Source organism: Ceratotherium simum, chromosome 10, assembly GCF_057802395.1.
Source record: "Ceratotherium simum simum isolate JZ-2026a chromosome 10, ASM5780239v1, whole genome shotgun sequence".
Classification (NCBI taxonomy): Eukaryota; Metazoa; Chordata; class Mammalia; order Perissodactyla; family Rhinocerotidae; genus Ceratotherium; species Ceratotherium simum.
In genome coordinates this window covers 12,392,722-12,411,170 of record NC_141909.1, presented here as the reverse complement: position 1 = coordinate 12,411,170, position 18,449 = coordinate 12,392,722, and the positions used below count along the sequence as shown (strand labels likewise).

The following is an 18,449-nucleotide window of genomic DNA, read 5'->3' as shown; positions in this document are numbered from 1 at the left end:
TAATAAAGCTTTATTTTAAAATATACTAACCTTAGAAAACAGTTCTTAAAACCTATGCATTAGTAATCTCATGAAGAAGCTCAACAAAACCACCTGAGCTCACAAAACCTGGTGAGAATTGGCACAGCTACAATTTGTTTAACCAGAATACAAAAGAAATGGAACCAGTCAGCAAATAAGTCATTGGAGGTCCTATTTTACCTAAAAAGCCATGAGGTCTAGGGCATTTTTAATAAGGATAACTACTCATATGGCAGTTCTCAGAATTATAATGAGGCTGATAGAATATTTTCATCTTATAATTATTAAGTACCTACTGGTTACAAGTCACTGAGCCAGGTGCTGGGGGCACACAGCAATGACAAGATATACTGGGTCCCTGCTCTCAAAGAGCTCACAGTCTATTCCTATAGATGGTGTTTCTAAACCAGAGCACTAGCAGCCTTTTTATGAGTGAGAATGCCCGCACAAGCCTAGCCCTGCCCCCTAAATGTAATAATGCACCCCAAAAGCCCAGTTGACTGATGGGCAGTAGTCTCCTCCCACGTTGAGAACCACTGGGTGAAAGGCAACGAAAAGAAAGTCAAGTCCCCGGCTGGCCCGTGGCTTAGCGGTTAAGTGCGCGCTCCGCTACTGGCGGCCAGGGTTTGGATCCCGGGCGCGCACCCACGCACCGCTTCTCCGGCCATGCTGAGGCTGTGTCCCACATACAGCAACTAGAAGGATGTGCAGCTATGACATACAACTATCTACTGGGGCTTTGGGGGGAAAAAAGGAGGAGGATTGGCAATAGATGTTAGCTCAGAGCCGGTCTTCCTCAGAAAAAAGAGGAGGATTAGCATGGATGTTAGCTCAGGGCTGATCTTCCTCACACAAAAAAAAAAAAGAAAAGAAAGTCAAGTCCCAAATCCATAAATAAACATTGTGATGAGGGCGTGTTGGAAACCATCAGGTTGCTGTGCCAGTGAAATATATCAGGGGGATGCTCTAGTTTGGGTTGTCAGAGCAGGCGCCTTTGAGCAGGTAACAGGTAGGCTAAATGTCCCCGAGGATGAGAAGGTGTAGCCATGAGCATTCTGGGGATAGGGAACAGCATGTTCCAAGGCCCTGAAGTGGGAGAGGGCTTAGCAAACTTAAAAGAACTTGGAAAGAAGATGGATGCAGCTGAGATAAGGTTGGAGAAACAGACCAAGGCCAGATAGCGAAAAGCCTTAGGGGTTATAGTGAAGAATTTGGGTTTTATTCTCAATGCTTCCCATTAGAAGCCATAAAAGAGTTTTAAGAAGGGAATTTATGTTATGATAATAACCAGAAGTAACTAACACTACTGAGCACTTGATCTGGGCCAGGCAAAGTTTTAAGCTTTTTATATATATTAACTCAATATATCCTTATAGTAACTTACGAGGTAACTGCTATTTATATTCCCATCTTATAGCGGAGGAAATGGAAGGAAGGAGAGCTTAAGTCATTTGCTCCAAGTCACACAGCTAGTCAACTCTGCTTTAACATCTTAGCGTTCTCCCGCCCGTCAAGCCAGAGGAGTTGTAATTGCTGCAAGACTAGCAGGAGTTGGAGTGGAGTTGTGTGTGCCGCCCGTGTGTGTCTTCAGCAAGTCTTTCTCAGGCTCAGAAAGTGCCAACGGCTGTTCTGATCCCATTACAAACATATATGTCCCACAGCGGACTAACTGTTAACCAAGGCATGCAAATGGTGAGGCTCACAAACTTTGTTAGGCAGTATCTTAAAAAAACAACAAAGAAATCCCTAGAAAATGTGGCTTGTTCTAGCTGGGAAAATGCAAACGCTTTAATGCAGCGCAGCCGCCTTAAGAAACCCAGAAGCAAGGGGAGAGCTGGATTCAGTTACCAGAAAAACCGCTCAAAAAAGAGCCAACCATTTGGACCGTCTGCTCCACCCCACACAACAGCCAGGAACAAACTTCTGACCCTCAGATAGGGCAAGTGCACAAGCAGGGAGGGCGTGGCTTGCGGGGACAGGGCGTGGCGCGGCGAAACGAGGGCGAGGCCGGACTATGGGGGCGGGGCGAGGCGACGAGGGGGCGTGGCGGAGGGGAAGGGCGAAGTGGGACAGGCCTGGCGGGGCCTGGCGGGGCGTGCACGTCCGGGAAGATGGCGCTGCGTCTGCTCCGGAGGGCGGCGCGCGGAGCGGCGGCTGCGCTGCCGAGGCTGTGAGTGCAAGTCCCCAGTCCCTCGCCGCCGGCCGGGCTCGCTGAGGGTCCGCGCCCGGCTCAGGCTCGCGGGCCGGGCGCTGCCTCCTGGAGCCCTGGCGGGAGTCCTGGCCGGCCGTGCGCCTCCCGCGCGGCGACTGACCTCTGCCAAGGTTGCCCCCGCACCCGGTGCCTCCCTGTCGGAGGGCCCTTGCTTGGGCCCGGAAAATGGGTACAAACGTTGGATCTGTCAGCCCCGGAAAACAAAACCAGCCTCCCCCACAAATGGTACCCGTGAAGGCGCGGACGTTTTATGAGGGGTCCTGGAGGCGGCCTCTGAGAGGCGCTCGCCTGGCGAAAGGAGCCCCTTCCGTTCGGCTGGTCAGCACAGCGGTTCCCAAACTGGTCTCAGGACCCCCTTTGCACGCTGAAAAGTTATTGAGGTCCCCGAAGAGCTTTTGCTTATATCTATTTATTTTTACAGCATGAGGAATTAAATTAAAAAAATATTCATTTAGGGCCGCCCCTGTGGCTTAGCCGTTAAGTGCGGGTGCTCCGCTGCTGGCGCCGGGGTTGGGATCCTGGGCACGAGGGACGCACCACTTCTCTGGCCCCCTTCTCTGGCCATGCTGGGGCGGTGTCCCGCATGCAGCGGCTAGAAGGATGTGCAGCTATGACATACAACTGTCTACTGGGGCTTTGGGGGGAAATAAATAAATAAAATCTTTAAAAAAATATATTCATTTAAAAATAACAAACCCATTGAATTTTAACACAAATGACATCTTTAATGAAAACTAACTACATTTTCCAAAAAAGAAAAGTGAGGAGAGTGGCATGGTGTTATAGTTTTGAACATCTCTTTGGTTTAATGAAGAACAATTGGAGTCTCTTATCCGCTGTTTTGGAGGAAGTTTACAAAGAAATTCCGGGTTCACGCAGAGGCAGATACTAGTTGGGAAAGGCAAGACTTCGCAGATCCTCTCAAAGGGTCCCAGGGACCCCAGGTGTCCTCCGACCACGCTTTGAGAACCGCTGGTCTAGCATGTGCCTGTTTGCTAACTACATGCACATACATTCTCTCATTTGGTTCCCTGACCACCATGTGAAGAAGTCAGGTGACTGGTTTATGAAGATTAGGAAACCGAGCCTCAGAGGCTAAGTGACTCTCTCAAAGCAGAGGATGGCAGAGTTCGGGTCAGAAACCAAGTCTGTGGCTCCTGGTCCGGGACTTTTTACATCTGCTTGCTCTGTGCTTCCTGACTCACCAGTGTCCGTGCCAGGACCCGTTTGGTCTTATGCATCCCACTTTCCGGTTTCCTAGACGCGGTTCTGGTACCTGGCCCTGGGCTCAGGGGATCACTCCTAGAACCAGAGGAGGCGCTGAGGCGGTGTACCCAGACCCTTCCAGAAGGTCCCTTTTCTGGCCTGTGCAGGGGCCAGCTTCTGTGGCGTGTTCAATAGTGGGTCCAGTGACCACACGGAGTTACCTACTTCTAAAGCGCTTGGGGCTCAGCTCACAATGCTCTTCATCTGCTTTACCGCACTGGCTCATTCTCAACACACCTACACACCCCACCAAGGCCACAGCAGCAGGCTTTCATGCAGGGCGCTTCCCGGAGCCTACACCCTGGGTTAAATGCTCCGGGTCCTGGTGCCTTCAGAACACACGGGGATGGGAGAAGTAAAGGTGCCGAATGTCAGCTTAGAAAAGTCTGCTTAGAGATCCCTTAATTTCTACCCTAGTTGGGTTGCATTTCAGCTTCAGGCAGTGGGCCTGCTTCTGGTGTTTTTTTCCTTCTGTTTTTAGAGTATGGGCACCCTTGCTGATAGGTAGGGACCATTCCTGAACTCTCTTCCTGACCCTCCAACATTTGCTCCTATTTTTTATGTGTGTGTGTGTGTGTGTGTGTGTGTGTGAGGAAGATCAGCCCTGAGCTAACATCTGCCAATCCTCCTCTTTTTTTTTTTTTTTTTGCTGAGGAAGACTGGCCCTGGGCTAGCATCCATGCCCATCTTCCTCCACTTTATATGGGATGCCTGCCACAGCATGGCCTCACAAGCGGTGCTGCGGTGCTCGCCCAGGATCCGAACTGGCGAATTCCAGGCTGCCGCAGTAGAGCACGCGCACTTAACCACTTGCACCACCCGGCCAGCCCGCAACATTTGCTCCTATTGCAATGCTGTCCCTGATGTTTCCCAGGCAGTCTTGTCTCCAGCCCTGCTGCTCTGTGGCCACTGCTCAATTTATGTAAATACCCTGCCCTCAAGTAGAGGGAGCATAGCTTCCATTCCTAGGCATGCTATTGCCAGGGGTGTCTTTTCTTTTAGGCCCTCTCAGCTGTCAGAACTAAGAAATATGTGTGTGAATAGTAACCCATGTATATACACACATCTACAAATATTTCTACATGTAGCCATCTGTATCTCTGTTAAGGTAAACATGAGTTCATACTGTCTCCAATTCTAATCCGTTACCACATGGATCATTCCAGCCTCCTCCCCTTGCTTATTTGTAAATTGTCATTCCAGCGTAGGAAACCTGGTTCCCACCATCTTCCATCCAGTTACTTAATAGTTCAGTTTCAGCATACCCATATAGCAGTATCTGAATTGTTAGACCGTACACCATGGGAAAGAACTTGATCAACTGAAGTGCAGTGCTTATGTGTAGTTCCTTTCTGTTTAGTCTTACAGACTCCTCTCATTTCCAAAGTTACTCAGGTTAGAACCTTTTTCTCCCATCCCCTTCAGTGAAGTTGTTTCATACATTTGCAACACAGTTAGATTTTCTTGTCATAGTCTGCACTCTTTCCTGGGATCCCCTACCTCTCAAATGAGTGTTTTAAAAAATTGCGTATATTAAGGTTCGCTCTTTTTGCTATAAAGTTCTATGGGTTTTGACAAATGCATAGTGTCACGTATCTAGCTGTAATGTATACATTATGTATGCATAATATCATGTATCTATTCTATCATACAGAATAGTTTTACTTCCCTAAAAATCCCTTGTGCTGCACCTATTCATCCATCACCCCTCTTCCCAAACACCTGGCAAGCACTGATCATTTTACTTTATAGTCTTGTATAGTTTTGCCTTTTCCAGAATGTCATATAATTGGAATCATACAGCATATAGTCTTTTTAGACTGGGTTCCTTCACTTAGCAATATGCATTAAAGTTCCTCCATGTCTTTTTGTGGCTTGATAACTCATTTCCTTTTATTGCTGAATAATATTCCATTGTAGAGTTGTACCACAGTTTGTTTATCTATTCACTTATTGAAGGACATTTTAGTTGCTTCTAGTTTTTGTTGATCATGAATAAAGCTGCTGTAAACGTTCATGTGCAGGTTCTGTATGGACATAAGTTTTCAGATCAACTGGGTAAATACCTAGGAGTATGATTGTATTTTAAGACTACATTTAGCTTTGTAGGAAACTACCCAACTGTCTTCCCGAGTTGCCCTACCATTTTGTGTTCCTACCATCAATGAATGAGAGTGCCTGTTGCTCTGCATCCTTGCCCGTATTTAGTAGTGTCGGTTTGAAAAAATTTTAGTCATTCTAATAGGTATATAGTGGTATCTGTTGTTATTTTGATGTGTTAATTTGTTTTAACTTGAAATTCCCTGACGTCAAATGATGTAGAGCATCTTGTCATATGTTATTTGCCATCTATGTATCTTCTTTGGTGAGGTGTCTATGCAAATCTTCTGCCTAATTCTTAATTGGGTTGTTTGTTTTCTTATAGTGGAGTTTTAAGTATTGTTTGCATATTTTAGATATAAGTCCTTTATCAGATACATGTTTTGCAAATATCTTCTTCCAATCTGTGGCTTGTCTTTTCATTCTTGTCACAGTGTCTTTCACAGAGCATAAGTTTTTGATTTTTATGAAGTCAGGCTTATCAATTTTTTCTTTCATGGATCATGCTTTTGGTGTTGTATGTAAAAACTCATTGCCAAATCCAAGGTCACATAGATTTTCTCCTATATTTTCTTCTAGAATTTCTACAGTATTGTGTTTTATACTTAGGTCTATGATCCATTTTAAGTTGATTTATATGATACGTGTAAAGTCTGTGTTTTTTTTTTTTTTGCATATTGACGTCCAGTTGTTCCAGCCCATTTGTTGAAAAAACTATCCTTTCTCCATTAAATTGCCTTTACTCCTTTGTCAAAGATCAGTTGGCTATATTTGTGTGGGTCTGTTTCTGGACTCTCTGTTCTGTTATATTGATCTATGTGTCTGTTCTTTCACCTATACCATGCTATCTTTATTACTGTAGCTTTATATTAACTCTTGAAGTTGGGTAGTCTCAGTCCTCCAACTTCAGTCTTCTTTCATATTGTGTTGGCTATTCTGAGTCTTTTGCCTTTCCACGTAAACTTTAGAATCAGTTTGTTGTTATCCACAAAATAGCTTGTTGAGGTTTGATTGGGATTGTATTGGATCTGTAGATTAAGTTGGGAAGAATTGACATCTTAATAATATTGAGTCTTCGAATCTATGAACATGGAATATCTTTCCATTTATTTAAATCTTCTTGATTTCTTTCATCAGAGTTTAATAGTTTTCTGCATATAGATCTTGTGCATGTTTTGTTAGATTTATACCTAAGTATTTCAGTTTTGGGGTGTTATTGTAAATGGTATTATGTTTTAAATTTCAAATTCCAATTGTTCATTGCTGGTATATAGGAAAACAATTGACTTTTTAATATTAATTTTGTATCCTGCAAGCTTGCAATCACTTATTAATTCCATGAATTATTTTTTGTGAATTCTTTGGCATTTTCTACATAGACAATCATGTCATTCATAAACAAAGATAGTTTTATTTCTTCCTTCCCAATATATATACCTTTTATTTCCTTTTCTTATCTTATTGCACTAGCTAGTGGTCCCAGTAAGATACTAAATAGGAGTGATGAGAGCAGACATTTTTGCCTTGTTCCCAGTCTTAGGGAAAGCATCCAGTTTCTCACCATTAAGTCTGATGTTAGCTGTAGGTGTTTTGTTGATGTTTTGTATTCTCCATTTGCTGATAGTTTTTTTTTTTTTTTTTTTGTCATAAATGGGTGTTGGATTTTGTCCAGTTCTTTTTCTGCATCAATTGATATGATTATATGATTTTTCTTCTTTAGCCTGTTGATGTGGCAGATTACATTAATTGAATTTTGAATGTTGAACCAGGCTTGTATACCTGAAATAAATCCTACCTGGTCATGGCATATAATTCTTTTTATACCTTGTTGGGTTCAATTTGCTAATATTTTGTTGGGGTTTTTACATCTATGTTCATGAGAAATATTGGTCTGTAGTTTTCCTTTTTTGTAATGTGTTTATTTGGTATTGGTTTCCAGATGTCTCATGTCTTTTTTGTTCCTCCGTTCCTTTTTTACTGCTTTCTTTTGCATTAAGTGAATATTTTCTAATGTAATATTTTAAGTTTTTTAAATGATTTTTTCACAGATTTTAAGTTTATTTTTAATAGTCACTCTAAAATTGTGGTAAAATATATATAACATAAACTTTGCTATTTTTACCATTTTAAGTGTACAGTTTAGTGGCGTTATCACATTCACGCTGTTGTGCAACCATCACCACTATTTATTTCCAAAATTTTTTCATCACTCCAAACGGACACTCTGTACCCATTAAGCAATAACTCCTCCTTCCCCAGTGCCTGGTAATCTCTAATCTACTTTCTATCTCTATGAATTTGCCTGTTCTAGAGATTTAAGTGGAATCATACAATATGTGTCCTTTTGTTTCTGGCTTATTTTGGTTAGAATAATGTTTTCAATATTCATCCATGTTGTAGCATGTATCAGAACTTCATTTCTTTTTATGGCTGGATAATATTCCATTGTATGAATATTATCATATACATCTTACCTTATCAGAATCTACTTTTGATTTATACTAATTCCAAAAGGTAGAGAAATGTTACTTCTATATAGTTTTATTCCCATTTCTTCTTTTTTGTAGTATTATTGTTACATATTTTATATTTATATCTGTTGCAAACCCAGTAATACATTGTTGTAGTTATTACTTATATAATTTTATGTCTTTTAAAGAAGCTTAGAGGAGACGCAAGTACACACACATATATATTTTATAGTACTTTTTATATTAACCCTATTTACTATTTCTGCTTCTCTTCATTTCTTCCTATGGGTTTGAGTTACCATCTCTGCCACTTCTTTAGCCTGTAATTGTGAGTGTTGGTTTTCAAGGCTACCACAGAACTGGGGTAGGGGGATAGGATAAGTCAAAACCCCAGATAGCTTGCTGTTCTTACCGAGATTCATCCATGTTTCTTGAGTAAATGCTCTCCAGAGTGCTGCTAGCCTTTGGTTAATTTCTAGAGTTCTGAGAAAGTTGATTCTGACAATTTTTTCCAATGTTCTCCTTGCTTTTATGGAGGATAGGATTTTTGAAGATCCTTCTCTGCAATTTTTGCTGAAGTCACCCCTGCTTAGAGTTTTGATCAAGAGTGGATTTGAATTTATAAAATGTTTTTTTCAGTAGCTATTTGATGATCATATGGCTTTTCTTCTTTCTTTATTTATTTTTTTTGAGATTTTATTTGTTATTTATTTATTTTTCCCCCCAAAGCCCCAGTAGATAGTTGTATGTCATAGCTGCATATCCTTCTAGTTGCTGTATGTGGGACGCGGCCTCAGCATGGCCGGAGAAGCGGTGCGTCGGTGCGTACCTGGGATCCGGGCCCTGGCCGCCAGCAGCGGAGCGTGTGCACTTAACCGCTAAGCCACGGGGCCGGCCCTGGCGTTTCTTCTTTAGTGTGTTAATATGGTGAATTAGATTGGTTGATTTTTTAAAGTTAAGCTGACCTTGCCTTCCTGGAATAAACACTTAATCATGATGTATTATTTTTATAGATTGTTGGATTGAATGTGCTAAAATTTTTAAAAAATTATTTGTATCTGTGCTCATAAGGAATAGTAGCCTGTAGTTTTCTTTTACTATCTTGGTCTAGGTTTGGTATCAGGGTAATTATGGCCGCATAGAATGCATTGGAGAGTGTTGTCTCCTCTTCTATTTTCTGGAACAGTTTGTGTAGGATTGGTAATCATTTTTCCTTAAATGTTTGTGCCTAAAATCTTATTTGTAGTAAAAATTTTATTCTATAAATTCAATTTCTTTAATAGATATAAAGCTATTCAAGTTATCTAATTCTTCTTGAGTGAGCTTTGGTACTTTGTGTCTTTCAAGGAATTTGTCCATTTCATCTAAGTTGTTGAATTCATTGGCATAGAGTTGTTTACGATAGTCCCTTATCTTTTTTCTTACAGCTTTATGGAGGTATAATATACACACCATAAAATCTACCCTTTGTAAGTGTACAATAACAATTTTTAGTAAATTTTCAGAGTTGTGCAGCCATCATCACAATCTAGTTTTAGATCACCCCCCAAATTTCTGTCATCCCCCAAATTCTCTCAAGCCCATTTGCAGTTAACCCCTATTCCTGCCTCCAGCCCTATCATCCTTTTAATGTTTGTATTGTGAGTAGTGATGTGCCCTCTCTCCTTGATATTTATAAATGTTTTTCTCTCTTTTTCACTTGATCAGTCTGGCTGGAGTTTTATTTATCTTCTTAAAGAACCATCTTTTGGTTTTGTTGATTTTTCCTAATTTTTTTGTTTTCTATTTCATCGATTTTTGTTTCTATCTTTATCCTTTCCTATCGTCAGTTTACTTTGGGTTTAATTTGCCCTTTTCTTCTAGTTTCTTAAGGTGGAAATTTAGATAATTGATTTTAGACCTTTCTACTTTTTTAGTATAAGCATTTAATAAATTTCCCTCTAAAGCTTGGTTTAGGTGCCTCTAGCAAATTGTGTGAGATCTCTGATACCTATAGTCTCTTTTCACTTCTTATCTTGATATGCTGTTTTCTAAAGTAATTAGCAGTAAAACTGAAAGTTTTACTGTTCAGAGGTAGCAGGAAGGAGTATGCTGAGGAGCTCCCTCTTGCTTTGCAGTGTCAGGTTAGAGAGGAGCCCGCTCTATGGAAAAAGCCAGGTGCAGACAGTTTAGAGAGGTGAAGAATACAAGCCAAGCACCTGAGACTCTGGGTAAACAAGGAGGGACGGTGAGGAGCCAGCAGGGGTGCAGTAAGTGGCCTGAGGGGGCTTTAATGGGGTTACCTATCAGAGGACCCAATAGGCCCTTTTGTAGGGTTGGCCTCATTTTTGAAGCCTCCTAAATTGTAGTGACAACCACTGCTGTCCCTCTGTACTACTGTGAGGCTATTAAGGGAAGAAAGGCGGGAAGGGATCCAAAAGGAGGATAGAAATGGGAGAAGATGGGTGCCAAGGGGAGAGATTGTAGGGCAGAGAAGAATGGAAGCAGTGAGAGAGAAAGGGGAGAAACCTTTATAGAAAGAATGCTAAAAAGGAGGCAGGGGTTAAAAAGGATTGAGAAGTTTTTAAATGATCGTTTTGAAAAGAACTCAGAATAAGAATGAATATGTGTACTTTGTCACTTGAACTGGTATTAAAAGGTCAATGTGAAGTGTTAGCTATTTTTAAAATGTTTACTGGCATCATTAGAAATTGACTTCAGTTGCCCAAACACATGGTGAGAAGCTAAAAGGAGATGCTGTAAACAAAAATGATGTTTTGGGTTATGAGGCAGAAAGTAACTTTAAGTGGTCCAGGGAGGTAGGGGGGCAATCCATCTCAACTTGCCCTGGACTGTCTTGGTTTTAGCACCGTAAGTCCTATATCCTGGGAAGCCCCTCTGTTCCAGGCAAATCAGGATGGTTATTCACCCTACAGATAGATAAGTGAAGGGCTGAAGGGTGAACTAAAGATGACCTAAGATGGTAGACCAGAGGTTCAAGAATTGGAGCTAGAGCCTTCTAGAATGGCCTCCTGAAAGAATGGGATGGGAGAGAGTATTCAGAATGCCTTAATGGAGAAAAAAAGGCCTCTGCTAGGAATAGGGCTGAAGAGAAGAGAAAGAGGGAGGAGACTTTGAGGAAACAGGAAATACCACAAAGAGGTATATGGACCAGGAGTAGCCTGAGGGCAGGGGACATGCTCTTGCTGGACAGAGGAGTTGGTGAGAAATGAGGTATCCCAGAGCAAAAACTAGTGGGCAATAGCCAAGCTGGTGAGCAAGAACTAAAAGTGGTAGCTGAGCCTGAATTGGAAGATGCAAATATGTGTGGGTGGTACTTCCTGGAGAAGGTGTAGCTGCAAGGGGAAATTCCCAGTAAGGGGCTGTTTGCTGACACAAGGCTGAGCCAAGGCTACTGAATAGCAAACCTTTGCTCGTGGATCTATTTCAGCTGTGTAGGGCTTCTGCTCCCACTGTACCATTACCCTGTTAGAGAGTTTTGCTATGGACTAGAACCATCTGTGTGAGTGAAAGCCAGGAGGAAGGACATTGAGTAGCCCAAATGGTTTCCATGGGAGAGGCCAAGGGGTCAGGAGGAAAGGCTGGAACCTGAGGATGAACTCTTGACTGAAAAATCCTCACCCTCTACCCCTTGGCCCTGTGGATCCAGAGGGGAGTTGAGGACAGTTTCATCACACATGCTTTTCTCCACTCTACTCTGAATAACCGTGGCGACGGAAGTCTCTGTCCTCTCAAGGAACTCTCCTGAGTGCCCTTGTTTTGCGGAATGTTTGAGTGGCATAAGCACCTCATTCTTCTAGAAATACTCCATGATGGTATGTTGAGGATGGAGTATTCTCTGAAGTTACATTTGAGACTTACAAGGTTAGCACATGTGCTTGGTTGTGGATGAGCCTGGCGGAAGACATCATATATGGTCAGTGAAGTGGCGTCCACAGAGTAACTGACACCCCTCTTCGTCGGCACTTGCCTAAAGTGGTTATTTTCTCCAGTGATGGCTTTGTAACAGCCAAAGTCTGATTGATGTAATTTCTGAAAACAGCCTTTGGTCACAATTTCCTTAACTAAATGTTGCAGTGGCTGCTCTGTAGGAGCTGCCATTTTATGCGTGACTCCCTCTGGGGCAGTCTGTAGGTGCCTGTGGCTAAAATTTTAGGAAGGCAGGGAGAAGAAAGCTGGGTTCCTTGGGGAATGGTTATTGGTAGTTTTGATGAACATTCTTAAGATCAGAAGAGTTGTTAATGGTAAAAACAATATGCTTTCCTGCCCCTGAATGCAACTGGAGCTGTGTTCTGTGGTTGCGTGTTGCTTATTTATTCCTCTACGCATTGCTCATGATCTCGACAGGTTAAGTTTAGAATTTCATTAGTTAATAAAGAAAATATCAAGGAAATTGTGTTTTCATATAGGTCATTTGGGTTGAATTTAAATCCATTGTAATTCAAATAGGCTTAATTTATTTCATGTTGTTACTTGAATGTTTTATAGCTTATCAATTAAATAACTCACTTGACTGATGTAGATATTAAATGAGTCCCAGAATTGAGATCTTTCCCTTTTTTCTTCCTTCCTTCCTTCCTTTCTCTCTTTCTTTCTCTCTTTCTCTCTTTTTTCTCCTTCCTTTCTTCCTTTTCCCACTATAAGCCAGGTTTAAGATGCCTTTTTATTTAGTTGCTTTGATTTTATGTTTTGGTTACATTTTAGGATGTTAACCTAATCTCAGAGCATTGATGTTCCGTATTGTTCCATGACTCTATCACATATATATTTGTATGTATATAACCACAGTTGTTCATTTAGTCTATTTCCAAGTTTTCTTTCATGGGAAATGTGGAGATAAATGTCCCTGTACCCAAATCTCTGTGGCTACCCTTACTTATGTACTTGGAGGTACATTTCTAGTGAAGTTGCTGGGTCAAAAAGTGATGGACATTTTAAGCCTTTTGATGCTTGTTGTCAAGTCACCCTCCAGAAAGGGTGACAGATACCTGGACTGCAGTATGCCTTTTGAAGGCTTATCTGCCCATTTTCCTTGGCAACAGCAGGCTCATTCATAGTAAAGTAAGCACAGATGGCCTAGCTGGTCACACAGCTGGCAGCACCAGGCCAGAAAGAACCCTATCCCCTGGCTCTTAGCCACCGGTGGCTTTTCTCTCTGTGGCCTCGGCTGTCACACTGACCCAGCCTACAGGTGTTTCTGTAAATAGCCATGAAATTTTACCTTTTCTGCAGGTTCTTTTCAGAACTACACCACGTGTAACATCTTCCTCTTAGTTAGGCTTTTGAAATTGACAACGGTGCCTGATTTCATGACAAAGGAATCAAAGCCAATTTCCATAAGAACGTAAGGATTCTATTTTAATAGGATGTTTGGTATGGGTGAGTCCGTCTTAACAGTTTCCCTGCACTGGCTGAGAAGGCAGAGTGACTATAGTGCTTTTTAAGTATTTCCAGGACAGTTTTCAAATATTAATATTCAAAGTATTAAAAAATTTTAAAGACAATGCTTTATAGTCTATTGTCCTACTTGCCACCCCCAGTAAAATTAGGGTCACAATTTAGTGGTAGACTGTGTTTGCTGTTTAACTGAAAGTTCTACATTGCTAAAAAAAAATTGTATATTTTTGAAATAAGGGCCTCTCTACGAACATTTTTAAAGTTTATACAGTCATTTAAAAACATCAATGCACATGTATACATTGTACCACTTTACAAGTAATGCAGGCTTATTTTAAAACACTTACACTTGCCCTGTCTTCTTACTCAATGTCACAGTATTCTTTTTGAGAAGATAATATGCCCACTTTATTTTTTGGCCAAATATGGAAGTTCAGGAAATCAAAAAGAAAAAAAAAAAAAAAATCCATGCCAAATGCTGTTTTCATACGGAGACACTGGAGGGCGCTCTAGCAATGGGAGATGTAAATTATCTCCGTACAAACATGCCTCTTTGGAAAAGATGCGAGAGTTCGTTTTTAAGACAAATGAAAGACACATAGATGGTAGAGGGAATATTTCTATACTGACCTATAAACTGTCCCTTGAAAAGTTTATAAGAGACTTAAGAAGTAGCTGTGTGCTCTGGGCCTCTTATTACCTCCTCCCTCCCCTTGCCCCTTCTAGCCACACTGGCCTCCTTTGCAGGGCTGTGACCTCAGCCTGGGGCCATCTGCCCTTTCAAGGCTCTGCTGCAATGTCACCCATCAGAAAGGTCTTTTCCTACCACCCTGTATAACATAGCACCCTCTCTCACTAGCCTCTGCACTTCCTTCTCACTCTTCCTGATGATTTTTCCATTGCAATCATTTCCACCTGACATACTGTACATTTATCTGTTTATTGACTGTCTGAACCTCCCCACCCCCCATATATTCAAGAGAGCAGGGACTTGGTCTGTTTATCCCATTGCTATATACCCTGACCCTGAGGCAGTGCCTGGCACACAGCAAGTGCCCAGTATAAATTTACTGAATGATTTAGGAAATGAAGTATTTAAGATGCTGTATCTGGAGATTAGTGCCTTTTTTATTCTGGTAAAATAGACACAACATAGGGGCTGGCCCAGTGGCATAGTGGTTATGTTTGCACATTCTGCTTCGGTGGCCCAGCGTTCTAGGGTTCAGATCCTGGGCATGGACCTATGCACCGCTTATCAAGCCATGCTGTGCAGGCATCCCACGTATAAAGTAGAGGAAGATGGGCACAGGTGTTAGCCCAGGGCCAATCTTCCTCAGGAAAAAAGAGGAGGACTGGCAACAGATGTTAACTCAGGGCTAATCTTCCTCACACACACACACACACACACACAACATAAATTTACCATTTTAACTATGTTTAAGTGTACAGTTAAGTGGTATTAAGTACATTCACATTGTTGTACAGCCATTACCACTATCCATCTCCAGAACTTTTTCATCATCCCAAACTGAAACTCTGTACCCATTAAACAATAACCCCCCATTGTTCCCTCCCCCCAGCTCCTGTAACTACTGTTCTAATTTCTGTCTCTATGAATGACTATTCTATATTCTAATGTAAGTGGAATCATGCAGTATTTCTCTTTTGTGTCTGGCTTATTTCACTTAGCATAATGTCATCAAGGTTCATCCATATTGTAGAAAATCAGAATTTCTTTCCTTTTTAAGGCTGAATAATATTTCATTATATGTATATACCTCATTTTATTTATCCACTCATCCATCACTGGACATTTGGGTTGTTTCCACCCTTTGGCTGTTGTTAGTGCATGTTTTATAGAGGGCACAGAAACGTGATGTTAAGGTTTGGAGTCTAAAGTGGATTTCTTTAAATGATGAAAACATCTTTATACCAGTGAGTCACAGTTTACCCTTGGGTGATTTCTGCCTTCAGGAGAATACTTATAGTTCAGATTAAAATAAAAACTTATTCAAGCTCCTAAAAATCAGAATTGGTTTAATATCCCTATTAGTGCTATTTAGGTTTTTCTTACAAATGTAAAACAAACAAAAAAAGTTCACAAAATCAAATCACTAACTCTCTGCTATAAGCAGGAAGATCCTGGATAGATCCTCTAGGGTTCCAGGCCAGCGCTGAGCCTGCAGTTAGCCCATGACCTTGTTCAAGGCCCTTGTCTAGACTGAGCCTTATTTTTCTCATAGTTGAAACAAGGAGGGTCAACTAGATGCCTCCTGCCAATTGACATTCCATAATCTAGAAACGAATTATTGACCTTAAGTAAGAGGACTTTGGAGAATTCAGAAATGTAAAATATATGGCTTTTTGAGCTTTGCGTTATTTTGGTCTATTTCAGCTACATTTGACCTGATATTGAAGATGATAAAAGCTCTGCCTCCCCCCAATTTACAGTCTGCGCTCAATTGATTTGAACTCCTCCTGCCATCTTGGCAGATTTTTTGTTTGTGTGTTGTTCATTCTCATCCTTTAGGTCCTCAAGTTGGGAGGTGTCTTCATCATTTTTCTCTTTCTGCAGCAGAACTGCCACCAGGTGCTCTGTTCAAGCCCTCAGTTCACGTGGCTGCTAACCGCCATAGTACAGAGGGGCCATGATTTTGAAATAATTTTGATGTACTGGGAATACAGAACCGAGGAGAACTCAGGAGTAAGAAGTAGATATCCAAAATTTTTGTCTAATCTGCAAGATTGACTCAGAAAAGTCGAGACTTGATTTTTGCCTACATCCTAAACCCTTCCAGTTTTCTCCTGCCCTCCTAGTGCCCTCATGCTGACCCACCAATGCCCCAATGCTCGTAGCACAGTGTGCTTAGGGCCTACCTGTCCTACATCCCATAGTCAGCAGTCCACCTAGTGATGCCCAGTGAACCTGAGAAAACCAGCATGTGTGAATGTCGTGTGTGTAGCCCTGCCCAAGTACTGTACATTTTAACAAATGCCTTCTGTAGATGCCTTACCTGCAATGGAGTTGGGCCAGTAAAGAGAGTTTCTCCTCTACCAGGGAAGCAAATGTGGACACAGGAGAGGCTTGTGGTGCCCCTCCCACATCCCAACCTCTGGACAAAGGTCCAGGCCCCAGAGTTCCGGTCATCAGTGTCTCCCTGTGCTCCAGAACAGTCAGGGATTTGCCAGCTGACCTGGCAATGTGCCTGAGACTAGGGAGAAGCTTTACCCTTAGAAACACCTTTCCCCATACCCACACACTTCTTACTGACCTTAAGCTTCCTAAAGCTGGGCTCTGATCGTGTTACCCACCCCTTACACAGTGTAAATTCCCTCATAGCCTCCAACTGTCTGCTGCATGAAGTCTGGACCCCTTAGCATGGCATGCACAGGCCTCCTCATCCATCATCCACCTTTCCAACATCTCTTCCAGTGCTGCTCACCTTGTCCTGTCAACCAGAACACTCACTGTTCCTCACACCCACTCAACCCTCTCCCATCTCTCATTTGCTCATACTCTTCATCTCTCATCTTCATGGCCCATTGCAAATGCCTCTTCCTCCTAGAAGCCGTCTTTGCTTGGACCTCTTGGGCAGCAGCCATCTGTCCCTTCCCTCTGGAGCCCTCACCCCTCTAATGGCTCTTGCTGCCTTTTCCTTCATTAAGGTTATCTAGGATCAGAACTCCGAGTCATCTTTGACGCCTTCAGCTACTTTTCCCACTACATCCCATCTGTTGCCAGGTCTGTTGATTTTCCTTCAGTCATCAGCTCTTCCCCACTGTATTAATTTTCTATTGCTACTGTAACAGATTACCACAAACTTAGTGGCTTAAAACAACACAAATTTATTATCTTACCCTTCTGGAAGTCCGAAGTCTGAAATGAGTCTCAATGGGCTGAAACCAAGGTGTCTGCAGAGCTTTGTTTCTTTCTGGAGGCGCTAGGGGAGAATCTGTTTCCTTGCTTTTTCCAGCTTCTAGAGGCACCCACATTCTTTGGCTCATGGTCCCTTCCTCCATCTTCAAAGCAACAGTCAGCAACAGTGAGTCAAATTCTTCTCATGCTGCCATCTCTCTGACTCTCTTCTGCCTCCTTCTTCCACTTATAAGAACGCTTGTGATTATATTAAGCCCACTTGGATAATCCAGGCTATGTCAAGGTCAACTGCTTGGCAACCTTAATTCCACTTTGCCATGTAACCTAACATATTCCCAGGTTCCAGGGTTTAGAACGTGGACATCGTTGGGGATCAGTCATTCTGCTTACCATACGTACTCTCCTAGATTCAGGTTTGAGCTCTTGGAATAGCTATCTGATTAGCTGCCTGCCTCACCTCTCTATCGCCTTCTATGGTATGTGCTGCCTGTATAGATATTAAGATGTATGTTCTGTTATCTAGCCTTGTTGAGTCTGCCTCCAAAAATATCTCTTGCATGTGTCCCTTTCTCTTCATCTCCACTGCCACTATCCTAGAGGTCATCTCTCATCTGGACCACTGTGAAAAAGGGTCTTTTACATCCACTTGTACCCCTCCAAGCCATTTTTTTAAAATTGAGGTAAAATTCACATACCATAAAATTAACCATTTTAAAGTGTGCAATTTAGTACATTTACAGTGTTGTGCAACTATAACCTCTATCTAGTTCCAGAACATTTTCATCACCCCAAAGGAAAACCCTGTACCTATTAGCAGTCACTCCCTGTTGCCTCCTGCCACCAGCCACTGGCAACCACTAGTCTGCTTTCTGTCTCTATACATCTACCTATTTTGGATATTTCATATAAATGGAATCATACATTGGCCTTTTGTGACTGGCTTCTTTCACCTAGCATAATGTTTTCGAGATTCATCCATGTTGTAGCATGTATCAGTATTTCATTCCCTTTAATGGCCGAATAGTATTCTATTGTAGGTATATATGGTATTCTATTTATCTGTTCATCAATTGATGGACATTTGGGTTGTTTCTACCTTTTGGCA

The 18,449-nt window shown here is 42.0% G+C and overlaps 1 protein-coding gene across 3 annotated transcripts in view; it reads left to right on the top strand.

Annotated features, from left to right (window-relative positions):
• Positions 1–2,117: 2,117 nt before the first annotated feature.
• CLYBL (citramalyl-CoA lyase) overlaps positions 2,118–18,449 on the top strand; it is a 231,530-nt gene continuing 215,198 nt past the window's right edge. For all 3 annotated transcript variants that reach the window (XM_087435894.1, XM_087435893.1, XM_087435892.1), the window contains exon 1: positions 2,118–2,191. In XM_087435894.1, the coding sequence (XP_087292020.1) occupies positions 2,133–2,191 (59 nt within the window). In that variant the 5' untranslated portion in view covers positions 2,118–2,132. The remainder of the gene's footprint in view (positions 2,192–18,449) is intronic.